The following is a 23,211-nucleotide window of genomic DNA, read 5'->3' on the forward strand; positions in this document are numbered from 1 at the left end:
CATAACTGAATAATATTCTATTGTATGTATTCTATGTGTCACATTTTGTTTATTTATTCATCTGTTCATGAAAACTTGGGTTGTTTCCACCTTTTGGCTGTTGTAAATAATGCAGCTATGAACATAGGCGTACAAATGTTGAGTTCGCGTTTTCAATTCTTATGGGTATACATCATACCCAAAAGGAGTAGAATTTCTGGACCATATGGTAATTCTATGTTTAACTTTTTGAGGAACTGCCAAATGGTTTTCTGCAGCTGCTGTACCATTTTACATTCCCAACAGCAATTTCAACTTCTCCACATCTTTGTCAACACTTGTGATTTTCTGTTGTGTGTGTGTATGTGAATATAGCCATTCTAGTAGGTCTTAATGGTGAAATTTTAATGTGCATTTTTATTATTAATGAAGTTGCGTGTGATTTTATATGGCTAAGGACCATTTGCATTTCCTTTTTTAAAACTATCTTCTCATCTGTCAGCCCCTCCAACGAACATACTTAGAGATGACCTTATGTAGCTAGACTGGGCAGGACTTGGAACCCAGCTAAATGCAAAGAATGACAAAAGAACTGGTGCTTCATCCTAGTTTCTAGGCCGGTCTGTGTAACTGGGAAGATGAGATCACTGTTGACTCTTGGGGTGTTGCTTTTTGGCTGGAAACCTCTGTGGCCAGTGGCACTTTTGCCCAAGTTTTGCTTGGGCATCCAGGAGCCGGCATAGGTGTCAGCTCCCTCCAAGACTACTGCTGGACCAGGTGTACCGCAAGCAGGCAGCTTCCATGGCTGGCACTAGGGAACACGGTGGTGCCCAGAAGCTTGAAGACACCAGGAACTGCAGAGCCCCAAAGAGGGTGTCACAGCCCTGGATCGGGAATCTCCTTGGTCTGGGCTCCCTGAAGGGCCACAGCTCTTCTCTCCTTCTCTCTTCTCTCTTTCTTGTCTCCTGCAACGTGGCAAGCAAGGGGTGTGTTTCAGCCCTGTTTATGTTGCAGCTCCCTTAGCCCCACCACTTGGCAGGCCCTGAGTTCTTGTCCTGTATCCAGGAAGAATGAGGTATGTGGACATGCTGAAGATGAGCAAGGTGAAGAGGAGCTTTATCGAACAACAGAACAGCTCTGAGGAGACCCACAGTGGGTAGCTCCTCTCTGCAAACAAGGTGTCCCAACAAGTGTTCAGCTCTCAGCAGAGCGGAGATTCTGATGTGCGTAGCTCCTCTCTGCAGGCGGGTCTTCCCATTGAGCGTTCAGCTCTCAGCAGAAAGGAGACCCTTTAGGAATGAGTAGCTCCTTTTTCCAGCTGGTTGTACCATCAAGTGCTTGAGGCTAGCTGAGTCTGGGGTTTTATTGGCTTCACAGGGAAGGAAGTGGGTGCTGATTGGTCCATGGGAGGCCGTGGGTGGGCCCAGAAAAAGCACCATGAGTTCTCATTCTGATCCATGGGACTGGCAGCCTGGCTCCCAGGTTTCAGGCCTTCCCCAGTGTGAAGTTGGGGTTTCACTAGGGACCTGTCGCTTTCTGCCCCGGAGCCTGTCTGTCTCCTGCTGCTGCTCATGGTGCCCAGGCTGTTCTTGCTGAAGGGTGCCTGCAGGTCAGTGTTGAGCTGCCCTCAGCACCCCCTGGGCCTCCTTCCAGTGTTTGTTGGCACCCAAAGTCTGGAGGTGTCCAAGGCGTCAGGAAGGTAGTGTGTCAGTGCTGCCCTGAGTGTGCACACACCCAGCTGGGTTGCAACAGCACCTGGGTTCAGCCTCAACTTTTCACTAAGATTGGAGTGGGCTCCGGGAGATCGGGAGAGGCCAGGCAGCAGGAGCAGGCACTTCCAAGCCTGCAGGGGCAGGGGGAAACTTCCCAGGCCCCTGAGAATGCAGAGATGCCTGGGTCCACAGCCATGGCTTGAGTGGCTGCAGCTGTGCCCAAGAGGGCAGGGCTTTTGCCTGCTCTGTGGAGCACACAGCCCTGGCTGTGCCTCCCCGCTGCAGCCAGCATCTTGGCAGTGGTCACTCCAGATGGGCCACCTCTGCCATTAATATGATTGAGAATTATTATTTTGATGATAGGATAGATAAGAAGGAGGCAAGGTGGGGAGATTAACTATAAGAGTAAATTATCTAGGTCTTAAATGTTAAGAATTTGTATGAGATAAAAAGGCAAATTTTAAAGATAAAGCAAATGAACTTTTATAAATTTTGACTTGATATTTGATTGTTGAAGATGAAGATAACAGAGCAAACTGTGACCCGAGATTTATAGCCCTAGGGATTAGGTATTAGTGTCACAGAAATAAAATAGAATCACATGCAATGCCCTAATATGACTTTTGCTCTATAACTGGACATGCATCTTAATATGCAAATACTCCTAAGAGGGTTGTTAGTGAATAATACGTTAACACTAAAACGTAAATGATTTCTATCAGAGTTCTGTTTGTGAGGAGGTTCTGATTAGGATAAGAGGAGACTGGTGCACAGAGAACTGTGGAAGGGCAGTTGGTATGGGGCCAAGAGGAAGCCCAGAGTACGGAAGAGGAAGCCCAAAGGGGCAGTGGGAGCAAAAAAGGAAAAATCGCATTACTGTTTCCAGTCACTTTCTGTGAAGGTGGTATAGAATGAAAGGCAATGCTTAACCTTTTTGGCTATCTATAACATTTGCCAGAGACATTTTGTTTGCAAGTGAAGGAATCCAGACCACATAAAAAAGGAACTCAAAGTCCACATCCAGCTTCAAGCGTAGCTGGATCCATTAATAGAAGGTGAAATGCTGTCATTAGGGCACTGCTCTTTCCAACTCTGCCTTTGTTTTTTTCCAAGTTGGCTTCCTTCTTAGGCAGATTCTCTTCAGGCATCGGTAGGGATGGTATGTGTAAGGTCTAGGACCACTTTTATCTCAGATAAAAAAGAAAGAATGCCCCTTTCCTAACCATCCCAGCAAAAGTTCCGCAGAGCCCAAATCCCTCAGATTGGCCTCGCTGTGTCACATGCCCAACTTTGAATCAGTCAGGATTCACAGGGCAGTGCTACAGTCACTTCTGAAACAGACAGAGGGGCTGCCCTGAAGCACGTGGACTAGAAATAAAAACTCTTTGAGGTTTCCATGTGGTATAAGTTTTCATGGTGGGAGCTTAGTTATTGAAAGTGGAATGCAGGCCAGCTGAGGGGGCTCACACCTGTAAACCCAGCGTTTTGGGAGGTCGAGGTGGTTGGATTACCTGAGCCCAGGAGTTCGAGACCAGCTTCGGCAATATGGTAAAATCCCTTCTGTACAAAAAATATAAAAATTAAGCAGATGTTGTGGCACACATCTGTGGTCTCAGCTACTTGGGAGGCTGAGGCAGGAGGATTGCTTCAGTCCGAGAGGTCAAGGCTGCAGTGAGAAAAGATTGTGTCATTGTACTCCAGCCTTGGTGAGAAAGCAGGACCCTGTCAAAAAAAGAAAAAGGAAGGAAGGAAGGAAGGGAGGGAGGGAAGAAAAAGGGGAGTCTATGTAGAGTATTTTCTAATTTTAGAAAGTGGCTTGTATATCTTAATAGTATCATGGATATTTATGTCTCTTTCCTAACCTTAATAAAATACATTTAAAACTGGCATACTCACATTATCTTATGTTTTGAAACTTTCAGATTTGCGTATTTCAAGCAAGACATGTTGCCAACATCTGTGTTGAGATGTGATATGATCTTCTCAATGAACAATGTAAGAGCCACTGAGTAAGCTAAAATAATAGTCTTCTTGTCTGTAGTCAGTGTGTTGACAAGAAAACAAAAGGAAACTGTAGAGTAAACACAGGACAAGATTATACAAAGAGAGTAGTTAAAAATAACAAAAACACTACATAACAAAAGAACCACTACAATGTAGCAGACAATGTTAAGTTCTTTTCCAATTAAATCTCTGGTTTCCCATATGGAGGCACCAAACCTGCTTTTCATTTTCTAAAATCAGTTCCAAAGGGCTGTCCTTATGTCACCTTGAAAGGGTTTCCTAAAATTGCAAATTCAAGGTTCTTTCAATGTAGTTTTCAAGTTCTGACCCAACTATTGGCTTCCAAAGAGCATTCTTAAAACCTTCCTTGAGACAACCTTTTGATCAGTATTACTGCATTTCCAGAGTAGTTTGTCCTTTCTAGAAGCAGCCTCACTTTATGCTTGATAAATCTTAAAGAGAAGTTGCTTTACCAAGGTTGGCAACGCGAAGAACTCCTAAAATGTATTCCTGTTGTATGTGAGCGTTCTCGCAACATCAGACAATGTTGTGAGGAAAACACACGTGCTTCCTTTTGTTCTTTATCTGGAACCAGTGCTTGTTCATATTCTGCGGTTCTTCAGTCTAAGTTGGGGCTTATTTTGTTTTCACCGTCTATTTTACTTAGGATCTGAAAGGTGTCTCCAAAACAGTTAAGCCTTTGTCTTTTTAATCTTAACGCTTCTGTAATTGTAACAGGCTAGTAAGATAAGCATTCAATGGTGGATGATTTTTAATTTCCTGAGGGAGTATTTCTCAGGATGCCAAGGAAAATGAAGACATGATTTCCAAAAAAAAAAATAGATTGGCAAGATTTTTTTGAATAGCTGGTTTCCTTTTCATGTTTTATTGCTGAAAACCTCTATTAACTTTATATTTAGTACAAAGAGATTCATTTGAAGTCTGAATGCTAGTCCCACATGTTAGGCAACAAGTAAGGGTGAGCACTTCCTGGTTTCAATGATCTTGGTAATAAACTCTCTACCTTGCATGTATTCATATACATACACATCCAGATATCCCTTCCTCTATAGGGCATTGGTCTACTTGGCTTCCCAGGTGCCTTAGGGCAGGCCTCTCCCGACTCCTTTGACTTTTAGCCAAGTTCCTTTTTGAATTTGTGTTACCTACTTTTTACTTTATCCAGAAATCTGGTAGAATTCAGTGCTCCTTATGTTCCAATTTGGATTTCGGTGATACAGACACAGTTAAAGGAGTACTGGTTTGGAGGCAGAACAGTCAGTTACCAGTTACAGGTCTGCCGCTAACTGACTGTGTGACTATGGTTAAGCTACTTAGCATCTTTGAACTTTATATTCCTAAGCTATAAAATATGGATAATGCATTTCTCTGCCTAAATCACAGGGGTGATTTAGGGGTGTTGTATAGAAAACAAAGTGGGAATCAGAATTCAGAAGATGACAAAGTATTTTACAAATGTAGATTGACTGCATCATGATGATGAGTATGAGCTAGCCTATAGTTTGTAAAAATCTGTTGAGCCCACTCCTTCAACTTGGAAAGCAGGAGGGAAGAATGGCATGGACTTAAATAAATCATTCTACATAGTATTTTTGAAATGTTAGATTGCCACCTGCTAGGGTTATGAAACTAATCTGTTGATTGCTTCTACCATTTTTAAAAGAATGGAATGAAACAGAAATAATAGAATAGGACAGAAAACATCAGAGTTGACCTCTCATAAGTAAGGGTTAGTAGACAAAAGTCAGGGTGAGTATTGCTTCAGGAAACTTTTCAGTGTGTGTGTGTATGCAAAGGCTTGTGCGGGGTTGTGATGTAATATGTATATGCAATCAGTGGCTCACAGTTTGAAAGTTTTGAAAGCCACCACTCTATGAGACAGCTGTATCAGATCATCTGCTGTGTTTTCCCCTTCAAGTCTACCCCAGTCCCTCAGAGGCCTCGTATTTTAGCTGGACACTGTAAGAAGTACATAGGGATAACGTAGGAGGGTAAGCTGTTTCTTTAGGACAATGCTCCATCTTTCTCTCAGTCTTGTTAATCCAAGAGTAGCATCAGCAAGTGGAAAGGGAGCTGGTCTAAGAGTCATAAGACTAAGTCCTGGAGTGGCTTTATTTATTTTTGTCTCTTGGACCTTGGAAAAGTTCTATAACCATTCTGGCTTCCATCTCTTATTCTGTACATTTGGGATTAATTAATACATTGAATACATGCTTATGAAGCATGTACTGTGGGCCAGGAACTTGACTAAGCCAAAAATATGGCAGTGAGCAAGATAACCAATGGTTCCTGCCCACCAGGGATTTTAACTCGAATTTATTAAGGTTCTGAAAATCTAATTTGATAGTATATATAATGTGGCTTAAAACCTTCCATTTTAGATGCTAGGTGTGACACCCTTGCTTCTTGAAATATGGTGAAAATAAACAAGGATACCTATTTCCATGACCTCAAGAGAGGAAAAAAAAATCTCCTAAGACTACTGAAACGGACTGGTGGACTTACACATTCTGATCACATTTGACCCAATTGTCATCACACTACTGATCTCCTTTCTTGTGTCTTACATTCCTTTTACCCAGTTTAGACTCTTCATCTTTGTGATCCCTTCTGTCCTCTCTCTTGCTGGTTTATTCCTCCTCCTTCCTCTCTTGACAAAATCCCATCCTTTGGGCATATGTCCAGGTCACTGCACACTTCGTAATGCAGCAGAACAGTTTATCACAGCTAGAGAAAAAAACAGACTGGCTGGCTGAGTATATTCCCTTTAAATTTATGAGTAATAATCAAGAGGGTTCTTAGAGTTGCCTCACTGTATTTCCCTTGCCAATTTCTTATCCCACTCTCCAAGACAAAGATCACACGTTGTCCTTTCCCCTCAGTCTCTAATCTAACATCCCTTCTCTGCTGTTCACTACAAGCTGATTGCCTTACTGCTTATTTTACTGAGAAAATATTTTTAAAAATCAGAGGATCACTTCTAATCTGTTCCCTGCTAAATGTCCCCATCTACCCACATGTTTTCCCACAACCTGTGCCTTCTTCTGTTTAAATGGATGGACACTAAGGGAAACCTCTCTACTTGCAGGCTGAATTCTATTTCATTTCACTTTGCCTTAAAATGAAGTCTTCCTGTGTCCTTATGGTTTTTTTAATCCCAACAATACTTTAAGGATTCTGCCTTTCTCATTACCCTACCAGTATCATCATTTCTCCCTGCATCCTGAGGATGCTTCCTCATCATTACACAAACACACTGTTATTTGTCCCATTTAAAACAACAGTGAACACCTTCATGACTTCCATTTTCTTTCTTAACAACCATACCATTCTCTGGTCTGATTGACAGCAAAAGTCTCGAATTTGATTCTCTTATTTCCATCATTAGTGTTATTATTGATGCATGAGTACTTTAGAAATGTGTTTTTTAAGATTTCTTAAGTGCTAAAGTCTTGATGATTGACTTCATAATGTAATTGTGTTGCAATCAGTGAAATTGGTTGAGGCTTGTTATAATTATGGTCCGACACAGTCAGTTGTTGTATATGTACTCTTTGTACCTGAAAAAAAAAGTGCTTCTCTTTTTTTTTAGGCTTTGCTCCCCACCCAAATCTCATCTTGGATTGTAATCCCTATAATCCCCACGTGTCATGAGAGAGACCAGGTGAAGGTAATTGAATCAGGGGGTGGTTTTCCTCATGTTGTTCATGGGATAGTGAGTGAGTTCTCACAAGATCTGATGGCTTTGTAAGGGGCTCTTCCCTGTTCACTCAGTACTTCTCCTTCCTGACACCTTGTGGAGAAGATGCCTTGTTTTCTCTTCGTCTTCCGCCATGAGGGCAAGTTTCTTGAGGCCATGCTAAACTGTGAGTCAATTAAACCTCTTACCTTTATAAATTACCCAGTATCAGGCAGTTCTTTTTAGCAGTATGCAAATGGACTAATACAATTTCTAATTGTTGTGTTGAATAGTCTACGTATGCGCATTAGATCAAAGTTATTAATTTTACCGTTTACATCTTATACAACTTACTATAATTGCTTCTGTTGATCTATCAGTTCTGGAGAAAGATATGTTGAAGTATCTTATGTTAGAGGTAGATTTTTCTGTTTTTATTTCATAGTTCTGTTTATTCTTGTTTATATTGTGAGGTTACATTTAAAAATCTTCTTGGTACGTTAAATATTTTATTATTATTTAACATCTTTCTGAGCTATAATAATTTTTCCTTAAATACCATGTAGACTAATATTAACACAGCCACATTGCTTTCTTTTATTATATATTTTGTTATATATTTTTTTAATCACTGAACTTTAAATCTTTCTGTGTCCTTATGGTCTTTTATTCTTATAATACTTTACTGAAGAATAATTACATGCAGTAAATGAGGTATATCATGCATAAATTTGATGAAATTTTAACTAATGTATGCTCTATAATCCTACCTAGATGAAGATATAAAACATTTGCATCACTGTTCCTCTACATAAGATGCCACTGCTCTGTAACCACTTTTATCACCATAGTTTTGTTTAAAAAAATTCAATTGTCATTTAAGAAAACTTCAAGAAGAAAATAGTCTCTGCACACTTAATTACCAATTTTGTTGCTCTTCATTCTTTTTATAGATTTTACTTTATATCTGGTCTTATTTTCCTTTGGTTTGAAGAACTCCTTTTTTTTTTTTTTTTTTTTTGAGACAGAGTCTTGTTCAGTCACCAGGTGCCAGGCTGGAGTGCAGTGGCACAATTTCGGCTCACTGAAATCTCTGCCTCCTGGGTTCAGGCAATTCTCCTGCCTCAACCTCCTGAGTAGCTGGGACTACAGGCGCACATCACCATGCCCAGCTAATTTTTGTATTTTTTAGTAGAGACGGGGTTTCATCACCATGTTGGCCAGAATGGTCTCAATCTCTTGACCTCGTGATCCGCCAGCCTCGGCCTCCCAAAGTGCTGGGATTACAGGCGTGAGCCACTGCGCCTGGCCAGAACTTCTTTTAATGTAGATCTCCCAGCAGTGAATTTGCTCAGCTTTTTCTAAATCTGAAAAAGTTTATATTTTACTCTTATTTTTGAAAGATAGTTTTGTGATACAAAATTCTGAAGTGATAATTACTCTTTTTTTTTTAGCACTTTAGAGGTATTGTTGTTCCTTTGCCTCTGAATTTATCTTTTGCAGATAAGAAGTCAGTGGAAATACTCATTGTTCCTTGATACGTAACATACCATTTTTTATCTAGTTGCTTTAAAAATTGTTTTCTTAGTATTTCCTGGCATTACTTTATATTTTGATTTACTTTTATTTCTCTTACTTACTAGAATCTAAGCCCTATGAGGAAAGGAAACTTGTGTTGCTGTCCACTCTCCATCCTCCTTGCCTAGAATAGTGGGTATTCAATTACTATTTTCTGATTAAATGAAGGAATGAGTGCAAACTGTGGCCTCTGCTTTACTGTTTCCTTTATCCTACTCTTAGAAAATAAAAATGAGAAACTCAACTCAATGATTTCACCAAAATCTCTTTCATACAAAACATTTGTAAAGAAAGTGGATTTTAACTCATGTAACACACACACACACACACACACACACACACACACATACACAGTCATGCATACACATATTGGAATGGGGAGAGAGAGTGGGAAGCTTTAAGTCAAGAAGGAATTTAAATGATAACAATTAACATTAGAAAATTTCATTCTTAAAATGTTCTTCAGTAACTTCACCATAGTAAAATTTTCACTGGCCACTTCCTTTTAGAATTCCCTCTTGCTGATTCTTCTCTCCTTCTGTTTTCAGCATTCTCATCCATGTTTTCTTTCCCTCAAGATTTTTACTAATGGAAATTGTAGCACTCTGTTAAAAGTAACACATTCTTCACCTCCTTACAAATATAAGTGGTTAACGTTTCCCTGCGTGATTCACTGGATCCCCTGGAGTCCAGATTCATACTAATTATATTGCATTTGTTTATTTGGGTGATAAAATAATTTTCTTATTTTTTTATCAAAACAAATAATTTTGTACCATTATTCCAAGAAAACTTTGGGTACAACTAATTTTTTCATTTCGTTATGGAAACCAGAATGAGAATATTGGCATCTAACTCAAGGAAATGGGCAAGGTAATCCTAATCTGGAAAAAAATAACTCCTTTGGTTACTAGCAGCATGGACTATTTTCTCATTAGATTAAAGCTGAATAGAAACTCTGGCTAAAATCAGAATGGATTTCCTCAATACCAAAGAGCAGACCTTGCTCTCATCTAGCTTTAAAACAGAATCTTCCTATAGAACACCAACCCTTTGTGTGCTTATGTAATCATGTCAATTTTTATTCAATACTGTAAAATGGAATTCCCTTTTCTCCACACTTCCTAAACATAAATGTGGATGATTATTGTGTGGTTGCATGTGAATGTTGGGGATAAGGAGTGGTTGAGAGAAGGGAGTATTTGAGAGAAGGGTGTAGGCTCTCCTACACCTGGTTCTAGGTTCAGAGGAAGTGATCTCTGAGGATATATCTCTGTGTTTTTCTTCTATTCCTCCCTTTCTTTATTTTTCCTCTTTTTCTTCTTTTCCCTGGATATATTTTGCAAAGTTTTTAAGGGTAAGAGTAAAAAATATTTCAGTTGTGGTTAGTGTCATTGTAAGTCTTTTCAGATAACTGACGTTCCAAATATTGCCAGATTACTGGGATTTTATTTCTTTTTTTCCCCCTAGAATCTTCAAAATCACCCATAACTTTTATATTATCTTTGTTAATTCATAAATCCTTTTCTCCTCCAAAAGATGGATAGATCTTAAAGTGGATTACCACAACAGGCTTTGCTTTTCCTCCCTTTGTCTTGCCATTTTTTTTAATACCCTACAATCTCCCAAAGGAAGGTACATTGTTTCTATGTCAGTTGCCTTCTTCTGATCCTTTGGCAGAAGTGCTAAACTGGGAATGAGATAATCTGGTTTTAATCCTCTGTTCTGCCCTTAATGAGCAGTGTGCCCTTGAACAAGCAGCTTAAACTCCAGGTCATCTTCTCTTCATCTACAATTGAGAATGCTCATACCTGTCCCCATTACTTAATAAGAGTCAGATAATGTAATGTATTTGAAAACATTTTATAGAATTATTAGGATTATAAAATCGTAATCGATCGCAGACGATGATATCAAGCCTCCATACATATGTTTTGGGGTGGGATTTGGCTCTACTAACTTGGTATAATCCTCACATACACAAAAAATCTATTAACATGTATTAGGGTTATAGAAGATAAATATTAAAGGGATACAGAGCAAATCAAGCAAGCAAATAGATTTACGTGCTCTATATTTGTCTACAGAATATTTTGAATGTCCAGAGAGTTGCATAGATTTTCTTTTTATTCCTTCCATTAATCCAGTGTTGAAGTTCCCATAATTTAGCATGAATAAAAATTACTGTATAATGTTGTATATACAAAAATACGTATACTCTATGGATAATTTGAGGGATTTTCAAGGGTAATTTCGACTATGTAATTTTCACCTTACATGCTGAATTTAGAACTTAACTCCACATAAGATTTGACTCCTCTGCGTTTTCATCATCCCTGTGTTCAAAAAGGTGGCAAAAAAGAGAACTTTTATATTATGCAGAAAGATTCCTTGAAGAGAGCGAATACATTTTTTAAAACCTAGGCTAGCAGTGGTTTTGTACGGCTGATATATTCAAGGAATGTAACACATTATTATCACTTACATTTTCGTTTTCTGAGAATAGAGGCGTAGTTTTTAGGACCCCAGAGAGAATCAGTTTTGCATAAGTTGTGAATTTCTTTATCTAATACCTGTATTTTAACTACACATCCTAACTCTGCTTTCTAGTTTGGCTTTCAGAGAGTAGGTCACAAAAGTGTAAGCCGTGCCTCCGAAGGCCAAACCAAGCATTCTTGTATCAGAAACAAAAAACTCTTGTTTTAATTCTTTCATTTTTTAACAGCCCAGCAGGCTTTCTTTGCTTTGTGAGAGTGGGTAGTTCACTTTTCTCATGCTTGAAAATTATGCCACCCATTTATGCGCTCTGAAAGCAGGTTTCGAAATGGGTAGGAAAAGACAAGCCGTGGCTATTTTGGTAGAAAATCAAAAGTACTCAGGTGGAAGGGAATCAAGAAACAAGGCTGCTAAGTACTGCACTGGGATTGCAGGCCCATCTGAAGTCGAGAGCACCTGTGCTTGAATTTCCCTTCCTTTGCCACACCTTCCCTCTTGGTGACCCCCATTTATCTTTAACAAGAAGTCTCACACAAGTGTAATTCATAAGTAACAGGACAAAGCCTCTGCTATCTACTGTTGGGGTTCTCGCTTTTTGCACATATGCCCTAAAAGGGTGAATTTAAAAAGCAATTATTAGAATTAATCAGAGAGAGAGAGAATTAGAGAGAGAGAGAGAGAAGCAAAATATACATTTTTGTAAATGGTATTTACTTCCAAAGTTCCTGGTTTTTTTTTTTTTTGTATGCAATTGTGTTTTCTTACACAAAAGGTATGTGAGTCTGGTTCTTGCTTCACTCAATAAAGTTGAAAATATTTATTTCTGGCCATGAAAAAAGCAATGTATCTACCTAAGTCAGAATGTTCATTTGAGGGAAAACTGCCCTACATAGAAAAATCAGATGTTCCTTGAAGTAGCCCAGAGGGTGGAGTCCATATGTTGCAGCCAGAGTTCCATACTTAGGAGTCTCTGAATTCTGCACTCTGGACTCCTACGGACCAGGATGATCAACTCTGAGGAAAAAAGGTAGTAGCCTTGTACCACAGGACTTAACTGACTGATTCTGAGAGCTGCAGTCTAACAGCTTGCAAAATTTGAGAAGAAAATCTCCAGAGTGAGATCTGAGGGGTGTAAATGGAAAGGGTTAAAAACAGATAATTTCTGGATTCTTGCTGTGATCTTTGTCATAGCAAGCCTGAACACACTGAAGCTTTCATGCTCTGCTAGTGGGATAAAAATAAACTGTTTAACCTTTTAAATGCTGGTAATTTGGAGAGGTTTGCCATTTTTAGTTCTAACACATGAGCTTCTGAAAAGCTAGGAGGATAGAAATGGCTAACTAACTAAATTTGGAACCTTAAAAAGGTCAGAGTAAATCTGGTGCAATCCTGTCTTTTTTTTTCTTCTACAGAACGCATGTTACATTCTTTAAAATTGTGAAAAAGATTGTAAAAAGGACAAGTGATGACAAAACTTGAACTGTGAAATATTGTTATAGGAGGAGATAAAAAGAGAATAAGATGTCTCTGGCTGATTTTAGTAGATCTTGAAATTTAATTTTCATAATCTATTGTTTCTAGCTTGTTTGAATAGGCAGTAAGAGGTTTTTTTTTTTTTAGCATTCTATGATTTTTTCCCATCTTATAATAATCACAGAATCAAGAATATTATACACTTCCAGGCCTGCTTCTAGATAGCAAAAATTAGATTCCTCTCCCTTGTCCCCATGTTGGTAACTCATGATACTTCCTAAAGATGTTTTCTTCTCTACTGAAGCCTTCACTCGTGGAGAAAATTGCCTTAAAAACCCTGGGCTCTGGAGGAATATGCCAAGTATCTCCAGTAGAATCTCCAAGGAGTGAGGCAGGCTTTTTATGCATGATACTGGCTTTTGTTTGGAGTACATGGAAAGAGACATGATTTCTTTCCTTAAGGATTTATAATGTAATCAGGCAGATCAAACATGAAGAGAGGAACGGACTGAAAAATCTTCTCCTGGCAACATGAATAGGAACAAATTTGTTAAAAGAACGCAGGGTAAGGAAGGATCGCATTTGTTATGATCTGTGTTCTGATGGACAGAGGGCATGGATTAGCTCTCCAGCCTCTTCTCTCACCAAATTCCACCAGGCACGCCATGTACAGAGCGCTTTCGTTTCCTTGAATATACTCACTAGTCTCTCACGCTGTGCTTGTGCTCATGTTGTCACAGTTGCTTCAAATGCTTTCCCTCACATTCTGCCTGTTGAAACTCTACTCCTCAGTCATTTCATTCTGCATGTCTACGCTAGAGCTGATCCTAGTCCAACTCGTGTTGTAGTCACTTGCATATGTGTCTTTCTTTCACACCACACTCTGAGTCTCTGGAAGGTAGGATTGTTCTTTTATTTAGCTTTATATCTCAGGCACTTAATAGGGTTCAATACATATTTAGTAAAGTAAATGGGATTGAATTATTTGTGAAGGAGAGTAGCGATAGTTCCAAATGATCCCGGAGGTAGGAGTGTGAGAATCTGGGAATCTGTGTGTGCCATAAGGAGAAATCTGAAGAGGAAGTTATGGCTTCAGTATAAATGCTGGTTTTAAGAGATCACAGTGGAGTATCCCATACTGTACACATGGAACTCAATAAATTTAAGACCGGGGCTGGGATACAACATAGGTGTTAATGATTAGGGAATATGATCTTGGTTTTCCACCGCGAGGTTTTAACTTTAAGAAAAATGCTTTTCTTATATTTGATTTCATGATCCCAGAGGTAAATGGAATACCGTCATGCAATTTCCTTTAAATAGCTTTTCCTAGTCTATGGTGATGGTATTTTAAATAAAATTACTGAGAGACATGAAAGTTAGCTTTTTCTGGTGAGATCTGGGCTGTATTTTTTTTGGAAAAGGTAAACATGGAAGAACAAGAGGAAACAAAGCAGAGGAACTGGAACGAGTATGAAACTGAAGTACTGGCTTGTGTCTGGTTGTTTCCCAGAGTTCCTTTCTTATTTTTTGTACTTTATCCCTTTTCATATTCAATACAGCTTCTATCATTGGTCACTAATGGCCCAATGTAGGAACTGAAGGAGCTGCCAAAACTTAGCCTTAAATAACTTTCTTTTAGAGATCCTTCCTTGATATCCCTTAGGTGTTATTACAAGATGATTGAACATGAGCAACTGAAAACTTGCTTTCTCTGAAAATAGTGAGTTTCAACAGCATGATTTCCTAAGTTTCTTTTCCTTCTGATAGGAAAACCAGCCCCTCTCTGCCATCACCTGCATCTACCTCCTGGAGTCCAAGACTGCTCTCAAAAACATTTTCTTATCTAGTTGAAAGACTAGGGAAATAGGTCATTCCTCTGGTGGAGATGCTGTTCTCTCTGGGTAAGAGGACACATACCTGACCAATCTTGCTACATTGGTTGGTCCATTCCCTGAAGTTCTATGAGCTTCCAGGGAGCTAAGATGATTTTGGCTGCCTTTATGTACTTTACCTAATGAGCTGGCAAACTGGTTTTTATCTTAGTGGGCATTCTTTGGACTAACTAAAAAAGGATGATTTAATTACCTTTATTCTTTTTCAAATGAGAGATCCACATGCTGACTCTTCCACATGAGTGCTTTTAAATTTTCAATACAGGTCATTCAAATTGCTTTGGTTTCTTATGCATTTGGTGGAAAATCCACTCAGATTCACCTTTTTAAAGAAATGCAATCTTTGGCAGTGCTGAGTTTTTCCACATTTCAAATCAAAGTAAGAAAATGCCTTTGGGACTCCTGGCTTCAGAGAAGAACTAGGACACATTCGTACAAGAGCCAACATTTCAGTAATGCTAATGAATTTCCCCGACTAGAAATTATTTTTGTGGCAGTAAATACTACTCTCTCGTACCTTATTCCAAAGCACATACCTATTACCAATTTTAAAGACTCATTATCAAAGAAAAAGATTTATTTTGCAACAAAATTGAGTAGGGATGCAATTGAAGTGATCAGATGGCTCCTGGGTTATAGTAAGCCATTGTCTGACTGTCTCTTGTAATTCTCCACAATATACGCCATTGGAAACATTGTTTAACAGAACATTAACTGCAGTCTTGCTACTGCCAAGTGTTCTAGATGCATCCAGGTAGTCTATAATTAATATACCTGCAGAGTTGCACAAAGAACATCATACATTGTCCATTTCAGTGGAGAGCGGCTGGAACGGCACCTGCACAACAGGTGCAGCGCAGGACAAGCACAAAAAGGCCAAGTTCTAACTAGAAAGCTTAATCCCTTTCAGCATGGACTGACTAGCTTGAGGTTTCTTTAGAAACGGCAGTGTTTTATTCTATGAAAGAGACAGAGTAGGATGTGGTGAGGGTTAAAAAGAGGATAGGGAACCTGATGCCTGAGCCCTGGTTATATTGGTGGGAGAATTAATAGTATGTGTAAAGAACACTGAGACAAGGGGATTAGGAAACAGGAAAAGGGCACCAGGCCTAGGGTGCAAGAGGTTTCCCACAAATGATAACCAGCTTACTCGAATTTGTATTCTGCTCATCTGCATTCAGAATGACTACATACATAAGTTTTCAATAACCATCAAGAAAAATGTAAAAATAGAACTCCAAATCCTTAGAGATGATATAAGTTATAATTTTTACACCTAGTCCTTGGATTAGTGGGTTACAAATACCACCCTTTGTGAATTATTTCACGAGCATTCATTGGGGAAACTTAAGATAATTTTGAAACTCTTTGGCATTCTTCATTTGTATGACATCTACACTGTGTAGGAGCCTTCAAATACATTTCTTTTGTTTCATCCTCACATTAATTCTAAAAAGTAGGCTTGGAGGTGTAATTGGTAATACCACAGGAATAAGGAGGTCTAACCTAGGTCTATGTGACTTCAAAGCCAGTGCTCTCTGATCACAATTGTGTCTCTGCCCTTGGTTTCTTGGGTTCTGGTCACATAAGCTCTGCTTTCCTCAGTGCACTGCCCAGTTCATCCTTGCTTAGGCCTGTGTATTTTCTGCTTTCTCTGTTTTGAGCATTCTTCTGCCCTTCAGATGCCTAGATCCTTTGCTCATTCAGATGTCAGCTGAAATGCTTCCCTTCTATAGACTGTCTTTTCTAAAACCTGCATCACTGACTACCAAATCTTCCTGTTTTATTATCTTTAAAAAATGGAGAATCTGAGATCATTATCTTTCTATGTATATTGTCTGTCTTCCTTTACATGAACGTAGGTTTCCTGAAGGCAGGGATCTTGCTTGTCTTGGCCATTGCTGCCCCCTCCAGCTAAGACAGAGCTTGCTGTGTCATAGGTGCTAAGAAATTATATATGGCATTAATAAAATGTCACTCTAATATCTGGGAGGTAGGTTGGCATTCATAGTAGCGAAAATATATTAATGAAAGGGCCAACTTGCTGTTAGATGTGGGATCAACTTTGACTTCTGACTTTGGAAATAAAGATAAACTTGGATGAGAGAGTAAAGGAAGGATGGGATAAGAAAGAATGACAAGAAATTTATGATGAGGAAGATGCAAAAATAAAAATAAGTAATACAAATAATTTTTTTTTGAGACGGTGTCTCACTCTGTCACCCAGGCTGGAATGCAATAGCGCAATCTCAGCTCACTGTAACCTCCATTTCCCAGGATCAAGTGATTCTCCTGCCTCAGCCTCCCAAGTAGCTGGGATTACAGGCGCCCACCACCATGCCCGGCTAATTTTTGTATTTTTAGTAGAGACAGGGTTTTGCCATGTTGGTCAGGCTGGTCTAGAACTCCTGACCTCAGGTGATCTGCCTACCTTGGCCTCCCAAAGTGCTGGGATTACAGGCATGAGCCAATGTGCCCGGCACAAATAATATTTATATTCAACAAATGTTCATTGTGTGTCCACTAGGATAAGATTCCATACATCTGTTTTATACCTTCTGTTCTATAGCACAATTATTAAAAATGTCCTCTTCACCTTTAAAAGTATTCCTACTTTGATGATAAAGTATATGGTCTCCTTAACTATGGGCTCTTCCCTGTTCTAGACAATAAGGACATTGCACAAGAGAGTCCCTGATATCCCAGAGCTTACTGCCTAAGAGAGGACACATCCATCAACCAATAATCCACCAATAGCAAGATCCAGTAGAAAGAAGTTCTTTGCTTTTTAGTTTACAAATCACTTTTATGTACATAATCTCATCTTATCCTCCCATCAATTCCACGATGGAAAATACTTATAATTGGCTTTTAAAGGAAGAGGAAACTGTTGCTGGGAAGTTAAGTGACTTGGTCAAGGCTAATTAGCAGCAGAGCCAGGACAAGAACTCAATAGGAAAATTCCTGCATTCTAAGGAGACTTTAAACTTTGTTCCAAAGAGTGAAGAAGTTAGAAAAAATGCTAATTTTTATCTTACCTAATGAGGCTTAGAGTGTTTCCAGACATTTTTGCAGTTCCTCTTGCTGTTATCATCTTGAGGCTAACTCAGTGCCACCTCTGCAGATTTTTCTAGTAGAAAAAGATTATTATTTTGGAAAGGATTTCCTATGTACTTATTTTCAGTAGCATTGTTTTGCCTCGTTCAAACTAAAATCAGAACTCCAACTCTCCAGTTTGCAGAATCAGCAGCAAATAAATATAACTAAGAGCTATGGTACTGGTCTCCAAAGATGAGCCCCCAGTGAATCATGCTTCCCAGTATTTACACTGTTGTTGTGAAATCCCCTCTTCTTGAATCTGGGCTGATTCTATGACTTGTTTTCGACTAATAGAATGCAGTGGAAGTGATGCTGCCTCCTTCCAAACCTATGTGAATAGAAACTTTGTTACAGCTTCTTGGGTCCTTTGGATTGCTCAGATGGGGAAAACCACAGGCTATGTAAGATATCTGACTAACCTGAGACTGCTACACTGTGAGGAAGTCTAAGCCACTTACACTGAGAGCCCACGTGGGTAGAGAGGGAGAGGGTCAGCTAACTCCCAACAGTTCCAGCCTTCCCTCAGGTGCAGGTTTGTAAGTGAAAAGGTGTTTTAGACATCCAGCCTGTTTTTGTCTTCATTTGATTCTAGCCATTGCTGCCATATGATTATAATTTCTTGAGAGACCCCAGTGAGATCACTCACTGAGCCAAGTTATTCTACAGAACTGATAAAAATATAATAATAAAGTGTTGGATTTAGCCACTAAGTTTTGTAGGGGGTAGCAATAGATATCAGAACAACAGAATAGACCCTATAGTCAGTTGCCTTGGGTTAATTCCTGCCTTTTGCTAGCTTTGTATTCTTGGGTAGATTACCTAATACTTTGTGACTTAGTTTCTTCATTTATAAATGGGAGTCATAACAGAATTAACCTTACAGGTTTGTTATAAGGATTAATTTAATTTATTATATGAAAAGGAGAGCTTGGCACTGGAAAACATTCAATAAATAGCTGTTATTACTCCAGATAAATCTTATTAATCTATTCAAATCTGTGTTTTTCTTAAAGGCTTCATAAATACTGAAAGAAACTAAGAATCACATTAGCATACTTCTGAGTCACTTGGAAACAAAAAAACAAGTACAGTCTTGGATTCTGAAAGAACAAAATTAAAAATCACATTAGGAAGAGAATTCCTAATGTAGAAACTCATCCAGGAAGATTCTTCAGCAAAAGTACTGACAATAATAATAATACTCCATGAAATTACTGTGGGTATTGAATGAATTAATGAATGTAAAAACATCAAAACCCTGCCTGGCCCGGAATAAACACTCTGTGTATAGTTTACCTATTAGTAGTGTACCATTATTGACCTCTGTCTCACAATCTTCTTCTCAACAGCCTTCTCAGGATTTTCCCACCATTCATTAGAGACCAAATGGTCTCTGCAAACGCTCAGGCTCCTGATTCTTAGTTTTATATGGACTGCAAAGCGGCTCCTCTTGCTGTTTTTAAGTTCCTTGACCTCCATAAGCTCTTTTTAGTGATGCTCAGAAGCTGGAACGGTTGAGTTTCAGATATAGATTGGAGAGCTTCCTTACTAACTCCAATAAAATAGCTCAGAGTTTGGCTCTCACTTTTAAATACTATGCAGATGGCGCTGAACCACAGCCAAACTGGCGGCAACTTGATTTCCTCTGGTGAGTGCTGGTGGGGTGTCTACAGGATGGCATTCATTCCCATCTCCCGTCCCTTCTTTCTCCTCTCTCTCCCCTCTCTCACACACACGAACACACTCACACTAACATTCTGTATTTTTCCTTCTAGCCTGAGTATTTTTTATAATGACATGACCAGCAATAATTAATAAAATCATTGGTTTCCTGCCTGAACTTGTACTTACGTTAGCTATCTCATCGTGTGGAAATTTTCCCTTCAGCGCCAGATCAGTAGCGTCCCCTTTGTGATTCCCCACTGCCAGGAGAGAAAATGTTCGCAAAAGGAGATCTAAGGAGCTTCCTACCGATTTAGAAGAGACAGAAGAAAGGACACTCTGTGCCAGCTGTGAAAGAAGCTCTTATATGCTGATAGGAATGTTATGAAATATCTGTAAATTTGGAGCTTGTTTTCATGAGCTGTAAAACGTAACTGCATGGAGTGGATTTTTGAACACTCTTAAAATAAACATAAACTAGGCTTTGATAAAGGGACCCCTTTTTTGTTTGATTTACTGTTTTCCTATAACAGTGTAATATTTTTGCATGCAGAAATGTTGTAGGCTCAAGAAAACATTAATCAAATGAAATATGTGTAAGTATGACGCAGGCACACCAGATGTAGGAAGGGCCTGCGAGTGAACGTTCCGGTGCTTATGCTAGTTCATAAACCTTTTGGCCCTTGCAGACAACCCTTGAAAATGAAACTGTCTAGTTACCCACATAATATTGGGTTTCTGTACTGATTTTTAGGTTAACGTGAAAAATTGAGTAGAATATTGTTTTATTTTGCTTTGGAATCAGGCAATGTCAGACTTGAAATATGCTTTGAGGGACCATTTAATGTAACCTCTATCATTTGGTTTTAAAATATTTTTTAGGCTTTAAAATAGGTTTGGATCTACCACTCAACTGCTTTGTTACTTCAGACCAGTTATTTAAATTCCCTGAAGCTCAGTTTCCACATCTTGGAGATAAGCATTGTAATTCCTACCTTGTTGTGATCTTCAGTATAGAAAGTACTCAGCATCCTGCCTCACGTAAAATAGGTGCTCAGGAGATGGCAGCTACAATCGTTTTCTCCAGTAGATGAACTAGTCCAGAATTATGTTGTCTAGACTGTTCTTTTTTCATGTCTAAGCAAGATCTTGATGATTTTAAATTATTTATTTATTTTCAAAAGGGGTAGTTTTATCAAAGTAACAAATGTACATTTAACAGATAGCTCACGGTATTTGTCAGAGGACATACAATTCAAAACAACAGCCACAGCCTACCCCAGGCTGCTTGCACAAAGGCAAAGTCAACCATTTTCATTTTTAAGTTCTCTGTTGATTATCTTCATATCTCTAGATAATTGTTTTTTACTCTTGAAAATTTCTAGATTCATTAACTTTATGCCACGTTCATTGAACAACTTCTGTGAAAGGTTCACATTTAGCTCACTGCATGTTGACTTCTCTCAATCCTGTTCTCAATATTTGTTAATTACATTTTCATTATATATCATTATATACTTACATTCTTTTGTTTATTGTATTTATAACTTTAAAAATACACTTAAATTTCTATTTATTGTTTCACTAAATTCTGACAATATTTCCTCACTCTGCAAACTGAATGATGAGAGTAATTTTGCCCCAACCTGCCACATCCCATATTCTGTCAGCTGCATTTTACTTCTATATTCTCAGGGTTGGTAATGTTCACGGTTTATCCTGTAATCACAGCCATGAATTATTATTCTAAGCTATTCCTATTCTATGTTGACCTAAAAATTTACAAATGAATAGTTAAATATATACATGCATAAAATAATTATATATATATATATATATACACACACACACATATATGTTCTTTAAGTTTGTAAATATTATTCCCTCTTGGGCCAGGTTGCTAAGGTTACACTTATATGTCTTTAGGTCCAATGTCCCAAGCCAGTAGAAGAAGAATATTGCTAGCATCAAGATCAAGTGGATTTTCTTTTTGTTGTAATCAGTCAGACCAGCCATCCCCAACCTTTTTGGTACCAGGGGACAAGTTTCATGGAAGATCATTTTTCCACAGATGAAGGTGGGTGTGGGGTAGTGGAGGAATGGTTTTGGGATGAAATTATTCCACCTCAGATCATCAGGCATTAGATTCTCATAAGAAGTGTACAATCTAGATCCCTCACGTGCACAGTTCGCAACAGAGTTTGTTCCCCTGTAAAAATGTCATGCCACTGCTGATCTGCAGGAGGTGGTGCTCAGGCAGTAATGCTTGCCCACCGCTGTGCAGGCAGGGGGCCTGGGGGCCCCTGCATTAAACCACATTTTGAGTTGCTAAATATTTAGTCTGAAAGTTTCTGATAAAAACTCTCTGACATTTCATAAAGTTTTGATTTATCATTTCTGCATAATTTACTTTTATTGAATCCTGAAGTTTATCCATGCTCTTATTAATTATTTTTATCTGAGAGCTACTCTTTACATTTTATAAAGCCTATCTTTTCTCCCCCTACTCTCCTCTGGCAGGGTTTCTCTCTGTTAAAAGCTGTACTGCCATTCCTCAGGACTTGTCTGCTATTCTGGGATGAATCTATAGTTTACTTCTTTAGTATACCAGAGTATATGTTCAGCTAACTTTCTGAGAAAAATGAAAGGGTTTAAATTTTGTAAGCCCATGCATATATGTAAATGTCTATAATTTCTCCTCATACTTGATTGATACTTTAGCTGGGTATGGAATTCTAGGTTGGAAATAATTTTCCTTTGGAATTTTAAAGGCATTGCTTAATTGCCTTCTAGTCTCCATCTTGCAGCTGAAAAGTCTAATGCTTATAATATTTTTCTTCATTTGTAGTTACTTATTGTCTCTGAAAGCTTTTAGGATTTTCTACTTTTTCATTTGGATGGCTTTTAGGATTTTCTGTTTTTTTTTCATGTGGATGTTTACATTTCTCAAAAGTATGTTTAGGTTGTGAGCCTTTTATCATTTAATGTGCTGGACACGTAGTAAGCAAACTTCAACTGCAGATTTATGACTGTATTTAGTCTGAGAAAGTCTCTTTTATTAGTTCCTTGATAACTTTTGCTTCCACTTTGTCCATTGTTTCTCTCTAGGATGCCTATATTGCAGGTACTGAACTAAATATATATAGAGATCGATATGTGTGTGTGTAGGTTTTTTTTAGTAATTTGTTTTCTGTTTGTTTCTTTGTTCTACATTCGGTACTGTTTTCTTAACTTTATTTTCTTATTAAAATTTTAAATTTCTCCAATTAGTTTTAATTTCTAAGACCTCTTCCTTGGTCTCTGATGGAGCTTTTTAAATTGCAAACCATTCTTGCTTCATGGATGTAACATCTCTTCAAATCTCCTTGAATATTTGCTAAATTCTGTACGTTTTCTTCTGTTCCCTGAATTATCTCTGTTCATCTTAGTCTTTTTCTTCCATGCTACTGATTATTCTCAAATATCTTGTTTTGCCCACTTGTGTTTTAAGAAGAAGACTATGTATAGAATGGTGTGGGTTTCCTCTACCGTTGTATATGTAAGACAGTCTTCCCATTAAGTGGGGGTGAGTCGTGTCCTTTAGAAGACTTCACTTTATAATGAGTGTGCAAAA

At 38.5% G+C, this 23,211-nt stretch overlaps 1 protein-coding gene across 4 annotated transcripts in view; it reads left to right on the plus strand.

Annotated features, from left to right (window-relative positions):
- The first annotated feature begins 12,417 nt into the window (after positions 1-12,417).
- LOC105720554 (uncharacterized) overlaps positions 12,418-23,211 on the plus strand; it is a 382,182-nt gene continuing 371,388 nt past the window's right edge. For 3 of the 4 annotated variants that reach the window (XR_001108180.2, XR_010343017.1, XM_064377348.1), the window contains exon 1: positions 13,449-13,507. Coding sequence is in view for 1 of the 4 variants with exons in the window: in XM_064377348.1 (XP_064233418.1) it covers positions 13,474-13,507 (34 nt within the window). In the remaining 3 variants the exon portion in view is untranslated. Of the gene's footprint in view, positions 12,497-13,448; positions 13,508-23,211 lie in introns of those variants that run through there. The other variant, XR_010343018.1, reaches the window with a different exon arrangement.

This window comes from Aotus nancymaae, unplaced genomic scaffold, assembly GCF_030222135.1.
Source record: "Aotus nancymaae isolate 86718 unplaced genomic scaffold, 86718_ANA_hifiasm-v0.15.2.pri h1tg000016l, whole genome shotgun sequence".
NCBI lineage: Eukaryota > Metazoa > Chordata > Mammalia > Primates > Aotidae > Aotus > Aotus nancymaae.